Genomic DNA, 20,417 nt, shown 5'->3' on the forward strand with positions numbered 1-20,417 from the left:
GTTAAGGATACATTCTTTGGACGGTCAAGGGGACCCTGCCCCTTTAAATGGGAGTCCCGAGCCAGCACGTCAAGGTGCATATATTTACGAGTTGTACGGCGAAAACTTCCGGTTTATTTTCAAAATAAATACGCGATCAGCTTGCCTCAACGTTTTTATCGTAACTCAGTGGGGCAATTCGTGTTCAATAAGAAATAAAAAGAATAAGAAACTAATCAGTAATGACAAATTTACAACATAAGAAAATTAATACCCAGCTGCCTTTTCAAAAAAACAAAACAAAAAAAAAATAGAATTAAATGCAAATAAAGTTGATATTAATGTAGGTTAATTTAGAGAAAAAAATATGGATCAGTCATACATGGATTTAAATATGCAAAGTTAAAAACAATCTCTTTGCAAACAATAAGAAGTGCAAATAATGGCAAGAAGCTTATTTGTAATGAGAAAAATAAAGCAAGAAGGCATATTGAGTCATAGTTGATTGATAGTATGGAGTGCTAGGGGTGGCAAAATTATATAAATACACCATTAGCAAATTAAATGTATAAAATTGTCAAAAACTTAATTAAATGTACCAATACATAATTAAACATATTAAATTATTCAATTAAATAATTTAATAAATAAAAACACCAGGAAATCATCAATTAAATGTCCCATGAAATAATTAAAAATAAATATTTAGATAATGAATTTAAATAAAAGTATTTAAAGAAAACTTTAGTTAAAAATATGTTTAATTTTTTCACAGTGTGTTTATTTATTTTATGGCTCATGTAAAAGCGATCCTATAAAATAATTTAAACTGTCAAAAACTAAAAGAAGCCACCTATGACGGCACATAGGGGCTTTTGTAGATAGAAAAAGGAGTACATTCTCTTTTTTTCAGTGTACCCACAATGGTCTTTCGATCATCGGGGCTTTTATTTTGTATCCCCGTTTGCATAGCATCCGGCTTTTATCGTGTTGATCAGCGATAGTAACTTTATTCGTGTAACCGCATCCATATGGTTCCAGTCTGGATGTGGAAACTGAAATCTGTGCAGACAGGAGGAGAAATAACAGCTGGAAACGAGTCGCTTCTCCCGACGAACCCTTCTTCTTCTTCGGTTGTTTTCTTTGTATTATTTGAAGCCCTGCCTGCAGCAGGTTTAGCAGCTAATTAGGCTTCAATGAGCTCCTGAAGCGGGGTCGAGCATGGCCGCAGACGTGGATAAAAGCAGCCCGGAGAGAGCGCGCAGCACCGGGCACAGTGGGCAGAGGAGTCCGGGATATGGAGCCTGGTTCCGGGGAGGGATGTGGACCCTGCTGGCGGTCTGCACGGTTCCTCTGGCTGGTTTTGGGATAAAATACTACCAGAGCTCCCAGCTACTCAGGCGTCATGTAAGATCCACTTCAGGGATTTACATCTCAGTTGCGTTTAAACGCAACTATGGATTAATCATAGTTGCGTTTAATAACCTGGGATTAATCATAAAAATGTGATTTTTGTTATTTTTCCTCGCTGTTTTTCTGACATGTCGCCCCTAAAAGTCCCCTCAGCAGTTTTCTGGCCCCGCTGTGGTTTAATTGGGTGGGTAGGTCTGTCTGTCTGCCAGCTGCTAAAACATCACTAATCCTGAAGTCCACAGCAGTTTGGCTCCAAGTTGTTGTTGCACCCCCTCCTCAGCCTCCCTCCATTGTAGAGCTGCTGGCAGACACGCATCTCCTTCAGAAAGGCTGGTCAGACTGGAGATAATGCTTCCTCAGGCTCCATCCAGCACAACGAACGCTGCAGATTTCTGACTTTAAACTGGGAATTATAACTTTATTCCCCAAAGTTTCTGATCTTAATATTGGAATTCTGTGAAGAAAATAATAGAATCTCAGAATTCAGTGGAAAAATTAAAGATCAGAATTAACCTTTCTGACCTTTTTTGTATTCTGACTTTTTTCTCCAAATTCTTAAGCTTTTTTCTAAATTAATTTTTTCCCATATTGAGACTTTTTTTTTCTCAGTACCCAGACTTTTTTCTTCAGATTTCTGATTTTCTCAGAATTCTGAGGAAAAAATAAAAAAATGAATTTGACTTTTCTTGGAATTCTGACTCTTTAGAATTTATCAGAAATCTGATTTTAATTTTAGAAATTTTGGGGGGGAAATCCGGATTAAGACTAACATTAGAGTTCTGACTATAATCTATGAATTGTGACATTTTTTCCTAATTCAGATTTTGAGCTTGAATTTCTGACTTATTTTCTCTGTAATCTGACTTTTTTCTCAGAATTATGATGATAATCTCAGGTTTCTATCATCCTCAGCCAAGTAAGAAAATCCCTGATATTTGATGCGTTCCTCCTGAAAGTTTGCTGTTCTCCTGTCTCTTTCATTAGCTGATTGCTCCCAGATGCTCATCTGTATAAAAATCTGAATTCTCTTGTTTTTTCAGTGGCTCTATTCTTCCTCCATAGAATTGCTGAATTTTTGTAAATAAATGTTTTTTGTGCCTACACTCATGATCTAAGCATGTGACTATTTGTGCCCTGGAGTATTTCAGTTCAGCTGATGTCATGACTTGGTGTCCCAGCTTTTGGCTCAGGATTAGTGATCTTTAAATTGTTTTTATGTAAATAAATATCCGTGTTGCTCCTCAGGAAGAGGCGGTTCAGACTCTGGGTGTCGAAGGCCTGTTCCTCTTCTCCTCCCTGGACACAGACCATGACCTCTATCTGAGTCCTGAGGAGTTCAGACCCATCGCAGAGAAGCTTACAGGTCAATCTTTTCACCTGTCTGTTTTCATTTCTTAACCAGTCTTTAGTCTTTCTGTTTATCTACAATATTCAACCCGTTCCCTGTGATTTGTGACCTTAAAAGTGACCTATTATGCTTTCATGTAAAACCAACCGACCAAAAACTTGCTGGAGTTCTTCTTGGGTTGCTAGGTAACAGGGCTGGACTTGGCTGGCGTTGCTAGGCAACGGTGCAGTGGAATGTGACTTAACAATCAGGATGTTTTTGAAACGGCTTGTTTTCTAAACCCCAAAGAGCATTAAATTATTGCCAAAAAATTGATGGTTGGATTTTTATCAGCTGTAGAAACCCAGATGAAAGTATGAAAACGTAAATTTTGCATAATACGTCCCCTTTGGATATTATTTTTTATCAGTCAAATCGAAACAGTTTTTATTTGTACACTGCCAAATTACATCAATGTGAAAAGATGTTAATTTAGTTAATTTCAAGAAATACTTATTGAATCCAGAGTTTGCTAGAATGATCATGTTGCCAAAAAACATTAATTTATTGCCAAAAACGGCTGTTTGTTTTTTAAAATACTTTGGCTGTTTTCAGAAGAGGCCCAAATGAAAATACAAAAATCTGTACAATGCAAATTTTGCATAATGGATCAAGTCTAATTATTGTTTTTGTCAGTCAAATCAAATCAGACATTTCACATAAAATCTCAATAAAACACCTTCAGGTTTGTGGTTGTATTAAGTTTAGGGGATGTAAGTACTTCTCCAAGAAGCTGTAACTGTGTTTTCCTTGCAGGGATCACAGCGCCTGTGGATTTGGAAGAGGATGTGATCGACGACCCAAACGGAGAGACTCTGGTTCTGGAGGCCAGCATGAAGCCTCTGCTGCTGGACTCCATGACGAAAAGCCGCGATGGCTTTCTCGGGGTAAACCCCCCACCAAAATTCAATAAAAACATCCAGAAGGTGCTGAAATGTACGAACCAGTATCGTTATTGTGCAGGTTTCTCACAGCTCACTGAGTGGCCTCCGGTCCTGGACGCACCCCGCCATTCCCTCCTCCTCGTTCCCTGCCGGGCACTTCCGGGTGTTTCTGCCCCCAAAGGGCAAAACAGAGCCGGGAGACGCATGGTGGGTGATTTCCAGCGAACTCAACATCTTCACTGGCTACCTGCCCAACAATCGGTACCACCCTCCCACTCCAAAGGGCAAAGAGGTGATCCAGCGCTCCAGATCAGTCTGTTTGAGTTAGTTTGGGTTTTGTTCTTATCCGACGTTCTGGTTCTGCTGCAGGTTCTGATCCACTCCCTGCTGAGCATGTTCCACCCGCGGGCTTTCATCAAGTCGAGGTTTGCACCGCAGGGAACCGTCGCCTGCATCCGAGCCAGTAGCGACTTTTACTATGACATCGTCTTCAGGTGAGGAAGCTAGCAGCTTCTGTTTTCCAATGCTTTCTGTTAGGAGCATAACGGCGTCAGGTTGTCAACATGAAGTACTGAATCTTAAGTTTGGCTAGTGTATGTCTAACATATAAAAGAAAAAGGGATGCAGTGCTTTGCTAGTAACTGTCCACACTGTGACAGCTAGATAACGTCAGGAAGAAGTTTTAATTACAAAAAAGTAGTGAGTGAAAGGTAAGTATATCAGTTATGCTAGCTTGACTATGTCGACCTTTTAGTTCATGTGATGGACCGAGTTGAAAACAGGAGGAGTCACAGGTTATTAATTAGAAAAATAGGGTTTTTTATTTTAACCCAAAGATTATAAATGACAAACAGATAAACTGAGCTCATAAAAGAGGTCAAAGAAACAAAACTGAACTCAGGCAAAAATGTAAACAAACTGGCTGCACAAACATAACTGACCTAACAAAGAAACGACACACAGGGGTTTATATAATGGCTGATCAGACCAATTAAGACACAATAGGGATAACTAAACAGAATACAATTACAAACACAAAAACAAATAACAGTACAGCTAAGTTTGGCTAAACTAAAAACCCAAAAAAATGAAAATCAAAAATATTAAATTTAAATACTAATATTTACTTAAATACAAAACTTATCTAAATAAAGAAACTACAAATTTCCCCTGCCAGCAGGAACTAGTGGTGCAGTCCAATCAGCATTTAAGCCTACTGAGCCCTGGTCCCCATCTTTTGTCTGGCCACTCCAAGGCAGTAAGTACCGGCAAAAAACAAAGTTAGTCGCAAACAAATTAAACTTTAAAGTTCATATAAATACACATGTTAACTAAATTGTGCATAAAAGAGTTACCGACTTCTGCCTTCAGAGTGTGGCCATGGATTTGGCCATCACAGTTCAGTTAACCAAAAAAAGGCGACGTAGACACCAACTCTGACAGATTATCAGTACAACAGGACTAGGTGTTAATCTCTTAGTTTAGAGAAGTAATTTTTTGCTTGTGCAGAATTCTGGAACCTGAAATCTTAACACATAATTGTAAACTAATAATTTTGGAATAAATGGGAAGAAATTAGACTTTTTGAAGTTTATAGTGAAACTCTGGACTTCAGTGGTGGAGAAAATACTCAAAAAATGTACTTAAGTAAAAGTACAAATACACAGACAAAAATGTACTCAAGTAAAAGTAAAACTACCACATTAACATTTTACTTAAGTAAAAGTAAAAAAGTACTGGCTTTTAAAAATACTTAAGTATTAAAAGTAAAAGTACTTGCTGAATGCATTAACTGATCGCATTAAGTGAACCGATCGTATTTAATTTTAATACATTAAAAATGTGCCATTTTAATGAGCAATACCACAGATAAAGCATGTTTTTATTGTGTTTTCTCTCTGTAACATAGTTTAGACTTAAATATGTGATTCAATGCATCATAATTTCAGGGAAGGAAACATCTTGTCTCCTGTCCTAACATATTATGAACTTCACTTTTTTTTTTTTTTTGCCACTAGTGGCTTTTATTTTGAAAGAAATCCAACTGAAAGGGTGGGCAGGGGAGGACATGGAACCAAGGAGCCACGTAGCAGAGTTGTAGTCTAGACCACTGAACCCGAGACCAAATCAAGACCAAGACCAGCACCCAGCACTACATGACACAATAAAATTAAGTGCACCTATCAAAATTGCTTCTTTAATTGATCTGAAAGATCCACGTTCCCCTAAAAACACCCAGATATTAAATACTTAGAGCTGAAATTAATTTAACCAGTATCAATTCAAACTCTTCTTCATTTTGTTTTGCTTTCATCTCTGTAGCACAATCCACTGAGGTCTCCTGCCATCCCTAAAAAGATAACGCCCTGTGCGGTTGCCCATACTGCCAATGTCAGAAACCACAACTGTCTGCACTATTAAACACATCAATTAACGGTAAACAATGCTCAATTATGAACACTGTCCAGAGCGCAACAAGCAAGAAGTAACCAAGCAGAAGGAGACTGTTCTCATCATCGCTCCTGCTGCAATGTCTGCCACCATGACAGGAGACAAAAACAAAGAGCAATGATAATGCTCTGCATTCTTGTTTTATTTATTCGCCAATTTAAAAAATATGTATATATATTTTAATGAAATAAAATAATAGCTACTGCAGTGTACACAGAGCATTACAAGAACACAGAACGGCTCTCAGGGAGGCTTCAGTCCTATCAACCTTAATACAGATCCATCCAGAAGAATAGGTAACGAAGTACAAGTACTTCGTTCCACAAATCTATATTAATACGTCACTCTTGCATTGAAATGTGTGTAATACAAGCTCAGACTCTCATTGTGTTCACACTTGCAGGATTCACGCAGAGTTTCAGCTCAATGATGTTCCAAACTTTCCCTTCTGGTTCACTCCGGGTCAGTTCACCGGAAACATCGTCATCTCTAAAGACGCCTCCCACGTCCGTCACTTCCACCTTTATGTCCCCAGTAACAGGTAAAAGCCGCTGCTGTGTGTTTTCCGTCTGTGCTGCTCGGCCACGCTAGCGGTGTTTACATTAAATAAGAAATGTAACTAAAGTCACATGTGAATTGGCTTGGTCACGCGATAAGTCATTAAAAATCATGGCAGCGGCTGATGTAAACAGTTATGAAATTATATTAACAATTACCATCATCTGTCAGAGGCATTAGCCTCGTCAGCAGCTGGCGAGGAGACATCGGCGTCAGCTACTGTAGCTGCGTTTTCCTTGACCAAATAATTGCGCAATTTGATATTTTGAAAATAAATTCACTTAAATAAAACACGTAAATTTCGAAATAAATTGTATTTTTTGACGCATGGACAAGATGGTTTTTGGCCGCATTGAAATAACTGTATTTCGCAAAATACGTTTTTGCGTCATAAGAGTCACGTGATCAACAACCGGATGTCGGTACTGGCGCAAACCACGAAGAAGACGACGGCCGGAAGTGGTAGGAGGAAGATGGCGCGGCAAAAACAGACTTACTCATAGACATGAATACGTAGACGCCTCATGGAGCGCTGAGTGGTACGTAACAGCGTCCGCCATCTTATATGTGGCAGAAGAGCGGTTGGAGCTCATCAAGTCCTGTTCTGTGTGTTTCAACCGTTTTACGAAACAAACTGGATTCAATGGCATTACCTTTCACAGGTAAGGATGAAAGATCAGAATTACTTGACTTTGCAGCCAGAAATTCGCTTCTAAACAACCGAAAAATATTTCCTAAGTAGCTAAATTGGCCCGAAGTAACCGCTGATTGTTAGCGTAGCAGCTAACGTTTTCATGCTGTTTTCTAATGAGAGAGAGCTGATGAGAAACCGCTGTTAGAGGAGAAGTTAATTAAAAACCAGAGGTTTTAGTGAGGAAAGATCAGTCAGGATCAGAGCTGGAGCTGCAGTTCTTCAGTCTGTTTCCAGCTCAGCTTCACCATGTCGGTATTTAGCTATAAAGATGCTACGAGTCAGAGCCCAACATGCTGAAAATGTCTTTTTCTGAATGTGAAGGGAACATGTATGTATTTTCTATTACAATTTTGGATAATTTCTCTTTTATCCTTGGCTTTAGCCTGTGAACCAGGACGTCTCAGAAGTCATTGAGTTCTCCCAATGAGACCAGCAGACTGAAGCCTGTGACCAGCGTTCCCAGTACAATAAAATGTTTTATTCTTTCACTTTATGTGTATTTTTAAATATCTCAATCTGAAGTATGAGTGTATTAATACAGCTTATGTAATGACATAAAAAATATTTACTCTGTTAGAATTATTTTAAGTATTTGCTGTCAGAGTTGGCATACTGTAATAAATATTTATTCTCTGAAAAAAGTAAGAAAAATATGTAGTTTAATGTTTGACAATGACTGATTTATAAATCAAAAGTAATTTCTCAATAATGTATAAAAATAAATACAAGAAAATAATTTTCTCAAAAGTTAGAAACGCTCTCTTTAGTCATTTCTTTGATTGCCAAATATACTAATGTGTGTGAGAAAATGTGTCAATAGCAGGTATTAATTTAAAATACTTTGTAGAACGGCACTTTATAAAGGGTTCACTTGTATTAGCTTACTGGCACATATTCCACATTCAATATGGCGGACGCTGTGACGTATCGCAGCAACGGGCCAACCCGCTCCATGAGGCATCTACGTATTTATGTCTATGGAGTTAAGTGTGATTTTAATTGCGTTTCTAAGTTAATGGAAACACCGCAGTTATGTTTTTTCGACATTTGCGCTCATTTGTAAAGGAAATGCAACTGGTGTGAGGTGTCCTGCTGTGCCGCAGGTCTCTGAACGTGGACATGGAGTGGCTGTATGGCGCCAGCGAGAGCAGCAACATGGAGGTGGACATCGGTTACCTGCCACAGGTATGAATGAACGTTTACTCCCGCATGCAGGAATCATTAAATCACTTCTCGTTGCTTTGTAACAATAGAAAATACTGTCTAATCTCTTGGAGTTATTTCCAGTTTTTTCCTGCTGAGCTGAGTAGATAAAAGTTTTCATTGTTTAAGTTAACCTGACTACTTTTTTAAATTTAATTCAGACCACAAGCAACTGTTTTTATATCCATTTTTTCTATAGTTTAATTTTTATTGAAACTATTGATAGCAAATATTTCAAGTTTCCATTAATCACCAAAGATCAACCTGCTCTTCCCTTATCAATTAAGTTTGACATTAACAAAATCAAACTTAATTGATAGAAATTAACTTGTTGTATTCTTATGAAGCTAATTTTTTTTTTGCTTATTTGGCACACATTTGTTTGATTAATATTGATTCTGTTAAGAAATTCATTAACTGAAAATAAAAATTTTTCTCAGAATTTTGACCTTAAACCAAGAATTCTAAGTCTGTCAATGTGTCAAAATCCCAAAAAAATAACCAAATATTCTTGGTATGTTTATAGTCCTCACATTGTTTCTTCTAAGGATTTGTAAACCTGCACTTTCCACACTCCACATTTTGAGAAAAAGTTGGATTTCTGAGAAAAACACCAGAATTCTGAGATTAAATGTGGAATTTTGAGAACAAAGTTGAGTTTTTGAGAAGGCAGAATTCTGAGAAAAATGTCAGAAATTAAATTCGGAATTCTGAGTTTAACGTCAAAATTTTGAGAAAAAGTTGGATTCTGAGATTAAAGTCAGAATTTTTCGGTGGCCCTAATTTTGTTCTGTACTAAAGTAACCAGCTTATTGTAATTTTTTGATTCTTGCACTTTGCCCCCTGCAGATCTGAATATAGATATGAAAAACGGTTGAAGTCTGGTTATTTTAACAGCCCTGTTTAGATCCACTGTAGGTCAGCGTCAGTAGAAAACTGTTTTGTTTGCAGTTGGAACTGCGGTCTATAGGCCCCTCCACTCCCTCTGTCATTGTGGACGAGGATGGAAACGTCATCGACAGCCGGGACGGACGCAGCGAACCGATCCAGTTCGTCTTTGAGGAAATTCCCTGGACCTCGGCGATCAGTCAGGAGGAAGCTTCCCACCACCTGGAGGTCACTTTCTACCCATTTAAGAAGGTAAACGTCCATTAGAGAGGCTGAACAGCAGCAGTGGGTTGTTGTTGACTGCTATGTGTTTGCAGGTCCCATACTTGCCTTTTGCAGAGGCTTTTGAGCGAGCCGAATCGGAGAAGAAGCTGGTCCATTCGATTCTGCTCTGGGGAGCTTTAGATGATCAGTCCTGCTGAGGTGATGTCGCTAATGTGGAGCTAATTTTACAAGATTAGCAACTACAGCCATCCAGCTTTAACGATAACTGTCAATGAGTGAGGAATTTTCACCCACACTTTCCAGCAAGGACAGCTAATGCTAAAACACAAAGTTAGCGCACATGTTGGCGCCCAACCTGAGGGCTCTAATCACAAACATTTGTTCTGCTGATGTTCAAGTGCTAACTTTTAACCATGTTAACGTTGGCTCGCATGTTGGCACACAACCCAGTGGCTTTAATCATAAATATTAGTTCTGCTAATGCTAAAGAGCTACACCAACATGGTATCTAGGGGAAGCTAATGCTAAAGTGCTAACTTTGACCATGTTAAAGTCGTTGCACAACCTTAAAGTTCTAATCATGAACACTAGTTCTGCTAAAAGTGAAGTTTTACATCACCACGTTATTTAGCTGAAGCTAATCCTTAAGCAGTATTTTTAACCATGCTAAACTTAGCATCTTTTACTCGTGGTTTCAGTTTTGTAGCTGTTGAGCTAGCTATTAATTTTTACCTAACTGACCACTGAAGGGCTTTGGTCAGAAAACCTGCAAAGCTAAAGCGGTAAGCTAAAAATTAGCTCCGCTATTAGCACATTAGCAGAATTATCCCCACCACTGGTCAGACAGGTTGATGTTATTTCTTGATTCTACAGGTTTTTCTGCCTTTTTCACCTTCAGTTTGTGTTTAAATGTCTGCAGGTTCGGGGCGAACTCTCCGGGAGACGGTCCTGGAAAGTTCGCCCGTCCTCGCTCTGCTCAACCAGAGCTTCATCAGCAGCTGGTCTCTGGTCAAAGAGCTGGAGAACATGCAGGTGAGCCCCCAGTGGAGAACCAGTGAAACCACTTGGCTGCTGTGCAGCCACACAACTGCTCTGTTTGCTTCTGTTTCAGGCTGACGAGCAGAACCCTGCGCTGAGCGAAAAGGCCCAGTTACATCTGGAGAAGTACAGCTTCCCAGTGGAGATGTTGGTGGCGCTGCCCAATGGAACCATTGTAAATATCGAGTCAACTGATTTGGTTTCTCTGCATTTATTTGATTAGAAAGTAGATTTTATTGTAACTGTAATTTTTCATTACAAATTACTTGCAATGACTTGAAATGGCTTTTACTTACTTTTATCTGATAGTGGTGCACTAATAAGCTACTTCCCTGTAGGGATCAATACAGTATATTCACTATACGACTCGTGTCAAAATGTTAATTAGTAAGTACATGTTGGGAGAATCTGCAGCAGGTTGCATGCGTCCAGTGTTATAAATAACCTTGAGAATAATAATTGTTCATTGTTCTGTAACCAAACTGCCCTGAACTATTTTTGCTTTGGACTCTTGGTATTAGTTTGTTGTTCAGGGACATGCAGCCTCCTTTCCTGAAGAGATAAGAACGGAAATGGCTTTCTTGTGAATTCCTCAGGTCCACCACATCAACGCCAACTACTTCCTCGACCAAACAGCAATGAAACCAGAGGACGAAGGGGCAACTTTCAGCTTTTCTGGGGGGTTCGAGGACCCCTCCACATCCACGTACATCAACTTCCTGAAGGAGGGCCTGGTGAAAGCAAAGGACTACATAACCCAGTAATAATGGTGTATTTCACAGCAACTGACACCGGCGAGCATTTAGAGAAGATTTCTCATCTGTCTGCAGCAGAAAAAGTTTTTTTTTCTCATTTTTTCCGCTTAGTTTTTATTTACTTAAACACTTTTTGTAGTAAAATTAGGGCTGCAAATTCAGTAATCTGTAATTTATTCTGACATAGGACTGGACAATAATCAATAACAACACATTTCTTGGTAGATCAATATAAACAGATCATTAGTCAAATTAAAATAATAATTGGAAAACAACCATTTTATTGTCTAAAATGAAGTGAATGTATGTGTGTATATATACTATTTACAGTTTTTGCTTAATTACTGATGTGCACATGTTCTTTTGTAATTCTGTATACACCAGTTAATGATTAATTACTTAATTAGTTCACGATTATTTCAGAAATTAATTGCATTTAATTCGATTAATCAAATTAATCAATCCGATCAATTAATCACAGTGTAATCTAGTTGGCAATTAATCATATACTAAATTAGTTGATTATTTCATAGATTGATTAATCACGATTAATCGTTCAGCCCTGGTTAAAGTAACCTTTGTGCAGACAGTGGGTCTTCCTCCTGGCTTTGCCGTGTTGAAGCGTCTGAGCTGCTCCAGCCGTGTTTCGTGCATTTTGTGACGTCGTCGCCTGAAAGCTCTCCGAGCCGGGGGACGCCTGATGTTGTTGCCGATGCGGCTGGAGGAGCAAAACACTCAAACTCTGGTACATAAAATATAGATTTTGTTCTTTCATTTATTGTATAAAAATGTGTAGTGTGCAGATATTAATGTGATCAGACCAAAGAGCGTTGTTTCACGTTTATTCCACTTGCTTCATACAGGAGACAAAACTGATGTGTTAACTGTAAAGATGTTTTGGGTATAGAGCCGGCTTTACTGTATTAGACAAGAAACTTTTTTGTTTTCATCTCATGCCTCAGTTATGTGATTAATTTACATTTGAGTATAAAACAAGTTGGTTACTACAAACCTTCCAAAACTTTAACCAAGTCATTTCAGTTTCCTGTGCAAAGCCTTTTGGAGAAACGAGTTATTCCCTGAACTATTAGTGCCATTTTTTCATAATAAATACACATTTTCTATACAAATGAGTCTATTTTTTTCCTTAAACAGTTCTGGTCACAAGCGTTAAAGGAGGAGAAGTCAAATATCCATCCAGATTTACAAGACTCTGACCGATCTGCCTGGCTTACATCATTCAGTGGGTTAATCCATGGAAATCTGTGGTTTCCATGCAAAAGTGTCGTTTCTCTGGAGCTGCAAAGAAATGTCTAACCAAATATTAGGAGGAAGAGTTTTGATTAGAGAAAATTACCAATAAATTCAAAGCTGTGAATTAAGTTTTGCCTTTTAAACCAAATTGTGTCATATAAGTGCGACAGCATTAGGGCCACGCTAAGAAAATGAAAATATGAGGGTCAAGTCTCGTAATTTGTTTCCAACGGCCTTTAATAATAAGAGTAAACTGAAATAAAATCAAAATAATACAAGAATAAAGTTGCAATATAAAACTGTCATGAGAATAAAGTCATGATTGGTCTTGAATTGTTTTGAGTTCATTTTTGTAATACTTTATTTTTAAAATATGACTTTATTCTCATACTATGACTTTATTCTCATACTATGACTTATAGTTTGAATAGATGAATCGATAAATTAATTTAGTAGTACTTTATTCATAGTATTGATAATAAAGCCATAGTACTATGACTTTACTCATAAATAATTTTTTTTAGTTTTTTTGTTAGTATGGCTGTAATACTTCATTGTATATAATAACTCCAACTTAAACAAAACATAGTTTGTAGGTGTCATTAAACAAAATGGCGTCTGTGCAGGTGATGACGAGTCAAAGCAAACGTTTTACCAGCCGTGCAGATCCATGAAACAACCATTCAAATTCACATTGTGCAGATTTCCATGCATTAACCCATTGAATGATGTCTGAATCAGTCAGAGTCTTTAGCAGCAGTGATGACGCTCGTCCAGTTTCTATGCCGTTTTACCGTAGAACAGAAAAAAACGCATCGTCTCTGTTCCAGCTGGACGAAAAACCGCAGACATGATCAGCACTGATGAAGAGCAGATGAACTCCTCAGATCTCGTACGTATTTTAACATTAGTCATGCATTAACAAGGCAGGATTGTATTTACACGTATTAATGTCCAATTATAAAACAATATGAGGATGCTAATTTACATTAAGAGCACTCAGTTTGGCTGAGGACAGTCTGGTAATATACATCTATATAGACGTGATCTACATAGACGAGTTTCTTCTTCTGGGCGAATAGCCATGTCCTCAGCTGAACGTCCAGACCTCCAGCTCCATGATGCGGAAATCGTCTGTTTCAGAGAGGCAGCAGTTGTTGAAGGTGTAGCAGGGACTGCTGCGGCCCAGATACAGGTTCTCATCGACCCACAGCCCGAAGTGACCGCTGGGGGGAGAGAGAGACGCACAGAGGCTGGGTGAGCAGCAGCAGTGGAACGATTAATCAGATTAATCACTACTGAAATAATGTTAACCAAGTAATCACAATTAGTAAAACAATTATTTGATTAATCATAATTTATTGAGTTTTGAAATAATTGTCAACTAATTTAGTAAAGATTAATTGTGACTAATTAAAAATAGTAAATCCATTAATCATGATTAATCAATTATTAAAATAATTATCAATTTATTTAGTAATGATTAATCATGATTACGCAATTTACATTTAATTATTAAAATAATAAAAGTAAAGTAATTTAGTAATCAGTTAATCATCATTAATCAATTACTGAACTAATCAACTAATTTAATAAGTCATTACTCACGATCACAATTAATCATGATTAATTGAATATCAAAATAATCGTCAACTAACTTAGTAATTGATTAACCAAAATTAGAAACGATGAATCAAGACTAATCGATTCTTTAAATAAATGTCAAATAATTTAGCAATCAATTAATCATGAGTAAAAATGATTAATCATCACTAACTGATTTGATATAATTGTCTAATATAGTTATCGATTAATTGCTAACATCTGTATACAGAATCAAAGGTCAACAGAACAGCAAACTGAGCATTCAAGTAAACTTATTTTCTACATATTTCTTTTATTAGAAGGTGTATTTTATTGTAAATTTTAATTTTCAATACAAGCTGCCACATATTATTCTTACATTATTCTAAAATGTTAATTTTTCTTATTAAAAAAGTAACTGAATTATTTATTTGCATCTTTTTATGTATTTCTGATATTGTATTTTAAAAAATGGCTTAAGTGGTAAATGAAAACCCTGCAGAATGTTCCAACTTTTCTGCCAAGCAGCCTAAATTTCCCACATGTGGGACTAATAAAGGATTATTTCATCCTAAAACAGACGAAATGCAAAGCTGAAAACATTTTTACCTTCCGCCGCCAACAGCGAAGCAGTCCAGGTCTCCTTTAATGAAGAAGGAGTTTTCTCCTGTCCACCTGAAGCTCTGAACACATTTTAAATATCCAAAATAAATAATCAGCAAAAGAAACAAATAACATGAATTATTAAGTCTCTGTAAACAAGACCAAAGCAAGACTCTGTAGACTTTTATCATCCAGCTTTTTGGAAGAACGAGAAAAAAAAAAATCATGCAAACGGGAATTATAGAGCTTGTTTTAATTATCAGGCAATTAATTAATGTAATGCCTAATTGGACAGCAGATGCATTGTTTTCAGAGTTTAACAGCCTTACTCATTTTCAGCTGCTTTGATGGACTAGTGAAAATAAAATGAGAATAAGACAAGCAAAATTAGAAAAAAAGTAAAAAAGAAAGAATGTTTGGAGTTAAATGAACATTTGATACATTTTCCCAGATAAGCAGAGGAAAACAGTAAAAACACATGAAACATTTAAAAACAAATTTTAAAAAACATTGAAAAAGGTTTGATGATACAAGACGAAAAAATAAATAAAAGGTACAGATATTTTAGCTTTGCAGGGCTTTCTAATACAGTGGGTTTTTAACTGGGGCCGCCAGGGGGCGCTATGGGGAATAGAAATGGAAAAAAATAGAATAAAATACATTTAAATAAAATAACTTATTTAAATGCAACTGAAATGGTTGACAAGAAAAAAATGGATGTGATTAATATGAAATATTATATATTTTCATAATCAAAATTGTATTATAAAAATATAAATTTTTATAATACAAAAAAATTATGTTATAAAATACAATTTAATATATCATAGTTATATATTAAGTGATAATAAAGTTTAATGCTCTTTGGTAACCTCCATACTAATCTACTCTAAGTTATAATGAAATCTCACAAGGAAAAGTTTCCCCTTAATAATAACATGAAAAGCTGCAGTTTGTTCCAGTTAGCCTCTCTTTTATTAGCTTACCTTAAAACGAGGATGCAACATGAACAGGAAGGTTTCTCCAGTACCGTAAAACGTCTCACTGGGTCTCAAAGGATCAGACAGGAAGGCCCCAAAAAGCTGATGGATTCGTTCACAATCGATCAAAAACAGCCGATAAAACCAGACGGCACCACATTTATAGTTTCTGTCACAGTTTTTACCTCATCCAGAGCATCTTTTATGACAATCAGCACAGGAGAGTCGGTGCTGCTGAGCTTCCTGTAGAGAGACTTGAGGCTGGCGCCGTGCCGGGACGTGCTGTAAGCGAGCTGCCAGGCGCGGCCCACCGTCCTGGCAGGAAGCTCCTTACACAGCTGGAAAAAACACATTTACCACTTAAAAACCAAAACCTTCAGGGATTTTATGCAACAGATCAAAAGCATGTGAAACATTTTAACTTATAGTTTTTTTTTTTCAGGTTGAATAAGAAAAACAAATTGTAAATGTTTTATTTGACCTCATTTATTTGAACTTAATCCTCAACGTTTGTTTACACAAGCCAGAAAAGTTTAATTATTACAAACCTTGACTGTATCTCCCACATAAACTTTACAAAGTTAACATTTAAAGTCAAAAAGTGTGAAATATTTATCTGGTTGAGTTCCTAAAACGAGTTGATCTGCAGATAATTAATCAATAAGGGAGGGATGATTAATTGATTATTGAAATAATCAGCAACTAATTTAGTAATCGATTAATCATAGAAGAATTAAATCATTTGTTTATTTGCATTTCATTAATGTTTTTCTAATATTGATTTAAAAAATCTGAAATAACTTTTTTTAGTCTGATTAATCATCAGAATAACCAATAGACTAATCGATTAATAAATAATTTGTCGGAGCCCTAACATAACCGTAACTTATCTGAAATTTCTACATTTTAAAGTGAAATAAGAGAAACGCAGCAGCAGTAAAACCTTTAAATCGAGTCTGTGCTTCAGCAGTCGGATCAAATAACAGAGCATTGCTCACTGACGCCTGAAATTATTAATCGGCTTAATCATGATTAAGTGATTATTGAAATAATTGTCAGTTACTTAATTTGTTGATTAATTGTGAACTGAAGTAAGACAGACCAAAAAAAGGCCATTTGCTGAAAGAACAACACAGTCAGAGCAGAAATTCAGCTAAAGCTGTACAAAAATTTGCATTTAAGTTAAAAAGATGTCGTACTAAAGATGTTCCTTACTGGTAGAGGAATTAAATCATTTGTTTATTTGCATTTCATGAATGTATTTCCAATATTATACAGAATAACCAACAGATTAATCGATTAGTGGATTGTCGCTAATGTAATCACAATTTCACTGAAAGTACTAAGTTTTAAAGTGAATTAAAAGCAACAAAGCAGTAATTAAACCTTTGAGCTCAACTAAGTCGAGCCTTTTCAAAGTGCATGTGTGCTTTGTGTCAACAGTGGGATCACATGGCGGAGCGTCGCTCACCTCTCTGACATGTGAAACCTGCAGAACGCGGCTGTTCTCCACGACGTTACCGACCCCTTCGGGTTCCCTGTCGATCATCGCGCCCAGCTTGTCTTTATTCTCCTCCATCAACACCAACTCCAAAGAAGAAACACAGAAGCTAAATTAGCTCCTCTGGTTTTTAATCCACAGGTAGGAAAGGTTCCCGCTCACCTCCCAGTCGTCTCCAGAGCCGCGCAGCGTCTGAAACATCTCTTCATCCTCCTCTGCTCTGTCCTCTATGAGAACGAACTCTTCTTCCTCGTGGTCTGCCTCCTCCTCCCCGTCCAGGAGACGCAGGTCTGGCCGGCGAAGCTGCAGGAAGGAGCGCAGCTCGTCGGAGCTGCAGGGAGAGCAGGATGAGTCAGGATTACTGGGATGACAAACAACAGCGACAGCTGCAGCAGAAAGGAGACGTTGCTGTGAGGAAGACAGCATTTAATATCAGGTCTGCTTTTCCTGAGCTTCTCTCTTATTCGAACGAGGAAAAAATAGCAAATCTGCATGTTAAAAAGTTAAAAATTCACCTGTTAACAAGTGGTGACTTTAAATGAGTTGGAATCATTCATTTACTTTAGTAAAAACAGCAGAGATGCAATGCAAACAAAAAAACAAAAAACAAAAAAACAAAAAACAAAAAAACAAAAGCAGAACAAATAAATCTGACAAAATCTCTTTGCGTCAAAAGCAAAACATTTAAGTTTCTTTCAACATTAACCATCAGTTCTTATAGACCAGTTGCAGCGTGACTTCGCATGGATCCCAACCCCATTTCCTGCTGGAGGGCAAAAACTGCTAGCTAACGATGACTAGCATTGGTTTTAGCTGTTAAGTTACCAACAAAATGCGCTAAATCTTAAATGTACGCCTGATCTATAAAAGAAAAGGGACACAGAGCTTTGCTACAACACGTCACGAAAAAGTTTTAATTAGGAGAAAAAATAGTGAGGGAAGTAGTTCAGTTATGCTAGCTTGACTTTGACAACCTTATCATGTAGATGTGACGTGGAATTTGGTGTTTTCGGTTCAGTTACAAAACAATAAACATTCAACCCACACCAATCAGAAGGTGAGAGGTTAGCACTTATGCTAACCGAAAGTGAGAAATACTGAATAAAATTGAGGAAAAACCTTTATAAAAGTCAATATTTCTTAACATATTTTGTGTGTGGGTTTTGCTGTAGGTATTGTTTTTCATTTCTGTACCTTTCTTGTGTCAGAGCGAGCCAGGTGTCCCTCCTGGGTAAAGTTTTAGCTGAACTCTTCTTCCCCGCAGGCGACTGAACCCGCAGTCGCACGAACATCAAACCCCCGAGACTTCCCGCCGACGGCCTTCGAGGAGCTGGAAGGCAAATAGACGTCCAGAGAAGAAGAAGCCAACATGAAACCAGCAGACGTAAAAGAGCAGATGGCTTTCCACCAGTAGTTAGACCCAGATGGAAAACAGTTATTTTTAACAATGATAAATTAAAATAGTAAACTTTTTTAAAGAAAGAGTGACACAAATCCTGGTCCAGTTGATTAGAATACACTAAACATTTCTAACTTTGGGATGTGGGATGATTTACACATCAGTATCCTATAAAAACCGAACCTATCCTTATAAAAAAAATCTAACCTATAAAAAAAAGCTGAGTTTATTGTTGAGCTTCGTGGTTTCAGTTTTAAAACGCCATGTCTTCCAGCCTCACCTTCAGTCTGACTCTTCTCTGATGACTTCTCCGTGTCTTCTGGTCCGCCGCAGCAGAAAGTGGCGGCGCTGCTCAGGACGGCCAGGCCGCCCACAGGCTCCTCGGTCAGCACCCTGAGCGAGCCGCCGTCCAGCCCCCCGTCCACATCGTCCGTGTCTCTGCTGTCCGCCTCGTCCTGCTGGGGAACCTGGTTGGTGAGGCTCAGGGTGGGACTGGGCAGCAGCGACGGAGCCGCAGAAACCAGCGCCGGGGGGGAATCCTCCGGCTTTTTGCCTCCATGGCTCTTGGTGGATTTGAGCTTCTGGAATATGTTCTTTGCTTTTCCTCTCCTTCTGCAATGAAAACAACAAAATCAGCTATTTTAGCTTTTTCTTTGAACTAAGGAGGCGCGTTATCAATTAATAACTGAATGTAAAGTTGGCTGAGCTTATCAATCAACCAGTTTTCTCTTGTAACAAGAAAATCATCCATCTTTTCATAACATAAATAACTAATTTTTTTATAATATGCTGAATAAAAAAGTAGTTAAATTTAAATATTATTTTATCAGGTGAATTATATGATGGTGTATTTGGGACATTGCAGATAGAAAAAAAAAGATTAATCTCAGATATTTTCTAGAATAAACAAAGAAATTTCTGAGTTTGAATAGTTGAAAATTAGCTAGAAAATGTTCTAGGAAAAGAGGAAATTTCTGAGTTTTAAAAGTCTAATTTTTTTTTACTTTTGAAACTCTTTTCTAACCCAATTCTTTTTTTCCATAAATATTTCCTAGATTAACTTAAACATTTCTGAGCTTTTTCTTGCAAATTTTAGATACTTGTAGCTAATAAAAATATCCTTGTTTTTGTCGGAAATTTACTCCCTTTTTCCATCTACAATAGCCCTATTACGCCGTTGTAGCATAAATATTGACCAAATAAACAGAAAGTTGTTGTTTTCTCACAATCAACCGGGAATCTCTTATGTTGTTGAATAGAACAATAAAAGAGGAAAATACTATGTGAAACACTTAATTCCTCAGAGATACTCGTACAGAAATAGCCTGCAGTTGCTCTTGACCGAAGGTTAAAACTTCGCTAAATGAGGTGCATTAACTCACGACAGCTCTTAAAATAACCTGGCTTATTGGCATTATGGGGTTTTTCCCCCCCATAATGTTACTTAAGGAGTTTGTCAGGTGTTTATATTTCAAAACAGAACCCCATAACGTGCATTTTATATACGAAACCGGACTCTGGACCGTTTTTCTTTTGCTACATCGCCGCTGTTTTGTCAGACAGCCATACGCTGTCAGGATAGCATACATGCAGTCAGTACGCATGCCCGCGCATGCGCATT

General features: G+C 37.5%; 2 protein-coding genes across 5 annotated transcripts in view; one reads left to right on the plus strand and one right to left on the minus strand.

The window, feature by feature from the left end:
* The first annotated feature begins 961 nt into the window (after positions 1 to 961).
* Positions 962 to 12,599, plus strand: selenon (selenoprotein N). The gene is made up of 12 exons (XM_007574138.2): positions 962 to 1,386; positions 2,638 to 2,755; positions 3,536 to 3,666; positions 3,743 to 3,955; positions 4,033 to 4,157; positions 6,518 to 6,655; positions 8,470 to 8,551; positions 9,521 to 9,709; positions 9,775 to 9,880; positions 10,602 to 10,714; positions 10,794 to 10,895; positions 11,317 to 12,599. The coding sequence occupies exons 1-12, from the start codon at positions 1,201 to 1,203 to the stop codon at positions 11,482 to 11,484; spliced, it is 1,671 nt and encodes a 556-aa protein (XP_007574200.2). The 5' UTR covers positions 962 to 1,200; the 3' UTR covers positions 11,485 to 12,599.
* Positions 12,600 to 13,256: 657 nt separating this feature from the next.
* The window catches only part of LOC103153283 (nuclear receptor coactivator 7), a 20,246-nt gene continuing 13,085 nt past the window's right edge, over positions 13,257 to 20,417 (minus strand). For all 4 annotated transcript variants that reach the window (XM_016661840.1, XM_016661839.1, XM_007574136.2 and 1 more), the window contains 8 exons: positions 19,077 to 19,408; positions 18,592 to 18,727; positions 17,560 to 17,728; positions 17,368 to 17,484; positions 16,082 to 16,234; positions 15,903 to 15,998; positions 14,923 to 14,996; positions 13,257 to 13,955 (listed from right to left, as the gene is read on the minus strand). In XM_016661840.1, coding sequence (XP_016517326.1) covers positions 13,820 to 13,955; positions 14,923 to 14,996; positions 15,903 to 15,998; positions 16,082 to 16,234; positions 17,368 to 17,484; positions 17,560 to 17,728; positions 18,592 to 18,727; positions 19,077 to 19,408 — 1,213 coding nt within the window. In that variant the 3' untranslated portion in view covers positions 13,257 to 13,819. The remainder of the gene's footprint in view (positions 13,956 to 14,922; positions 14,997 to 15,902; positions 15,999 to 16,081; positions 16,235 to 17,367; positions 17,485 to 17,559; positions 17,729 to 18,591; positions 18,728 to 19,076; positions 19,409 to 20,417) is intronic.

This window comes from Poecilia formosa, unplaced genomic scaffold, assembly GCF_000485575.1.
Source record: "Poecilia formosa unplaced genomic scaffold, Poecilia_formosa-5.1.2 Scaffold345, whole genome shotgun sequence".
NCBI classification, from domain to species: Eukaryota; Metazoa; Chordata; class Actinopteri; order Cyprinodontiformes; family Poeciliidae; genus Poecilia; species Poecilia formosa.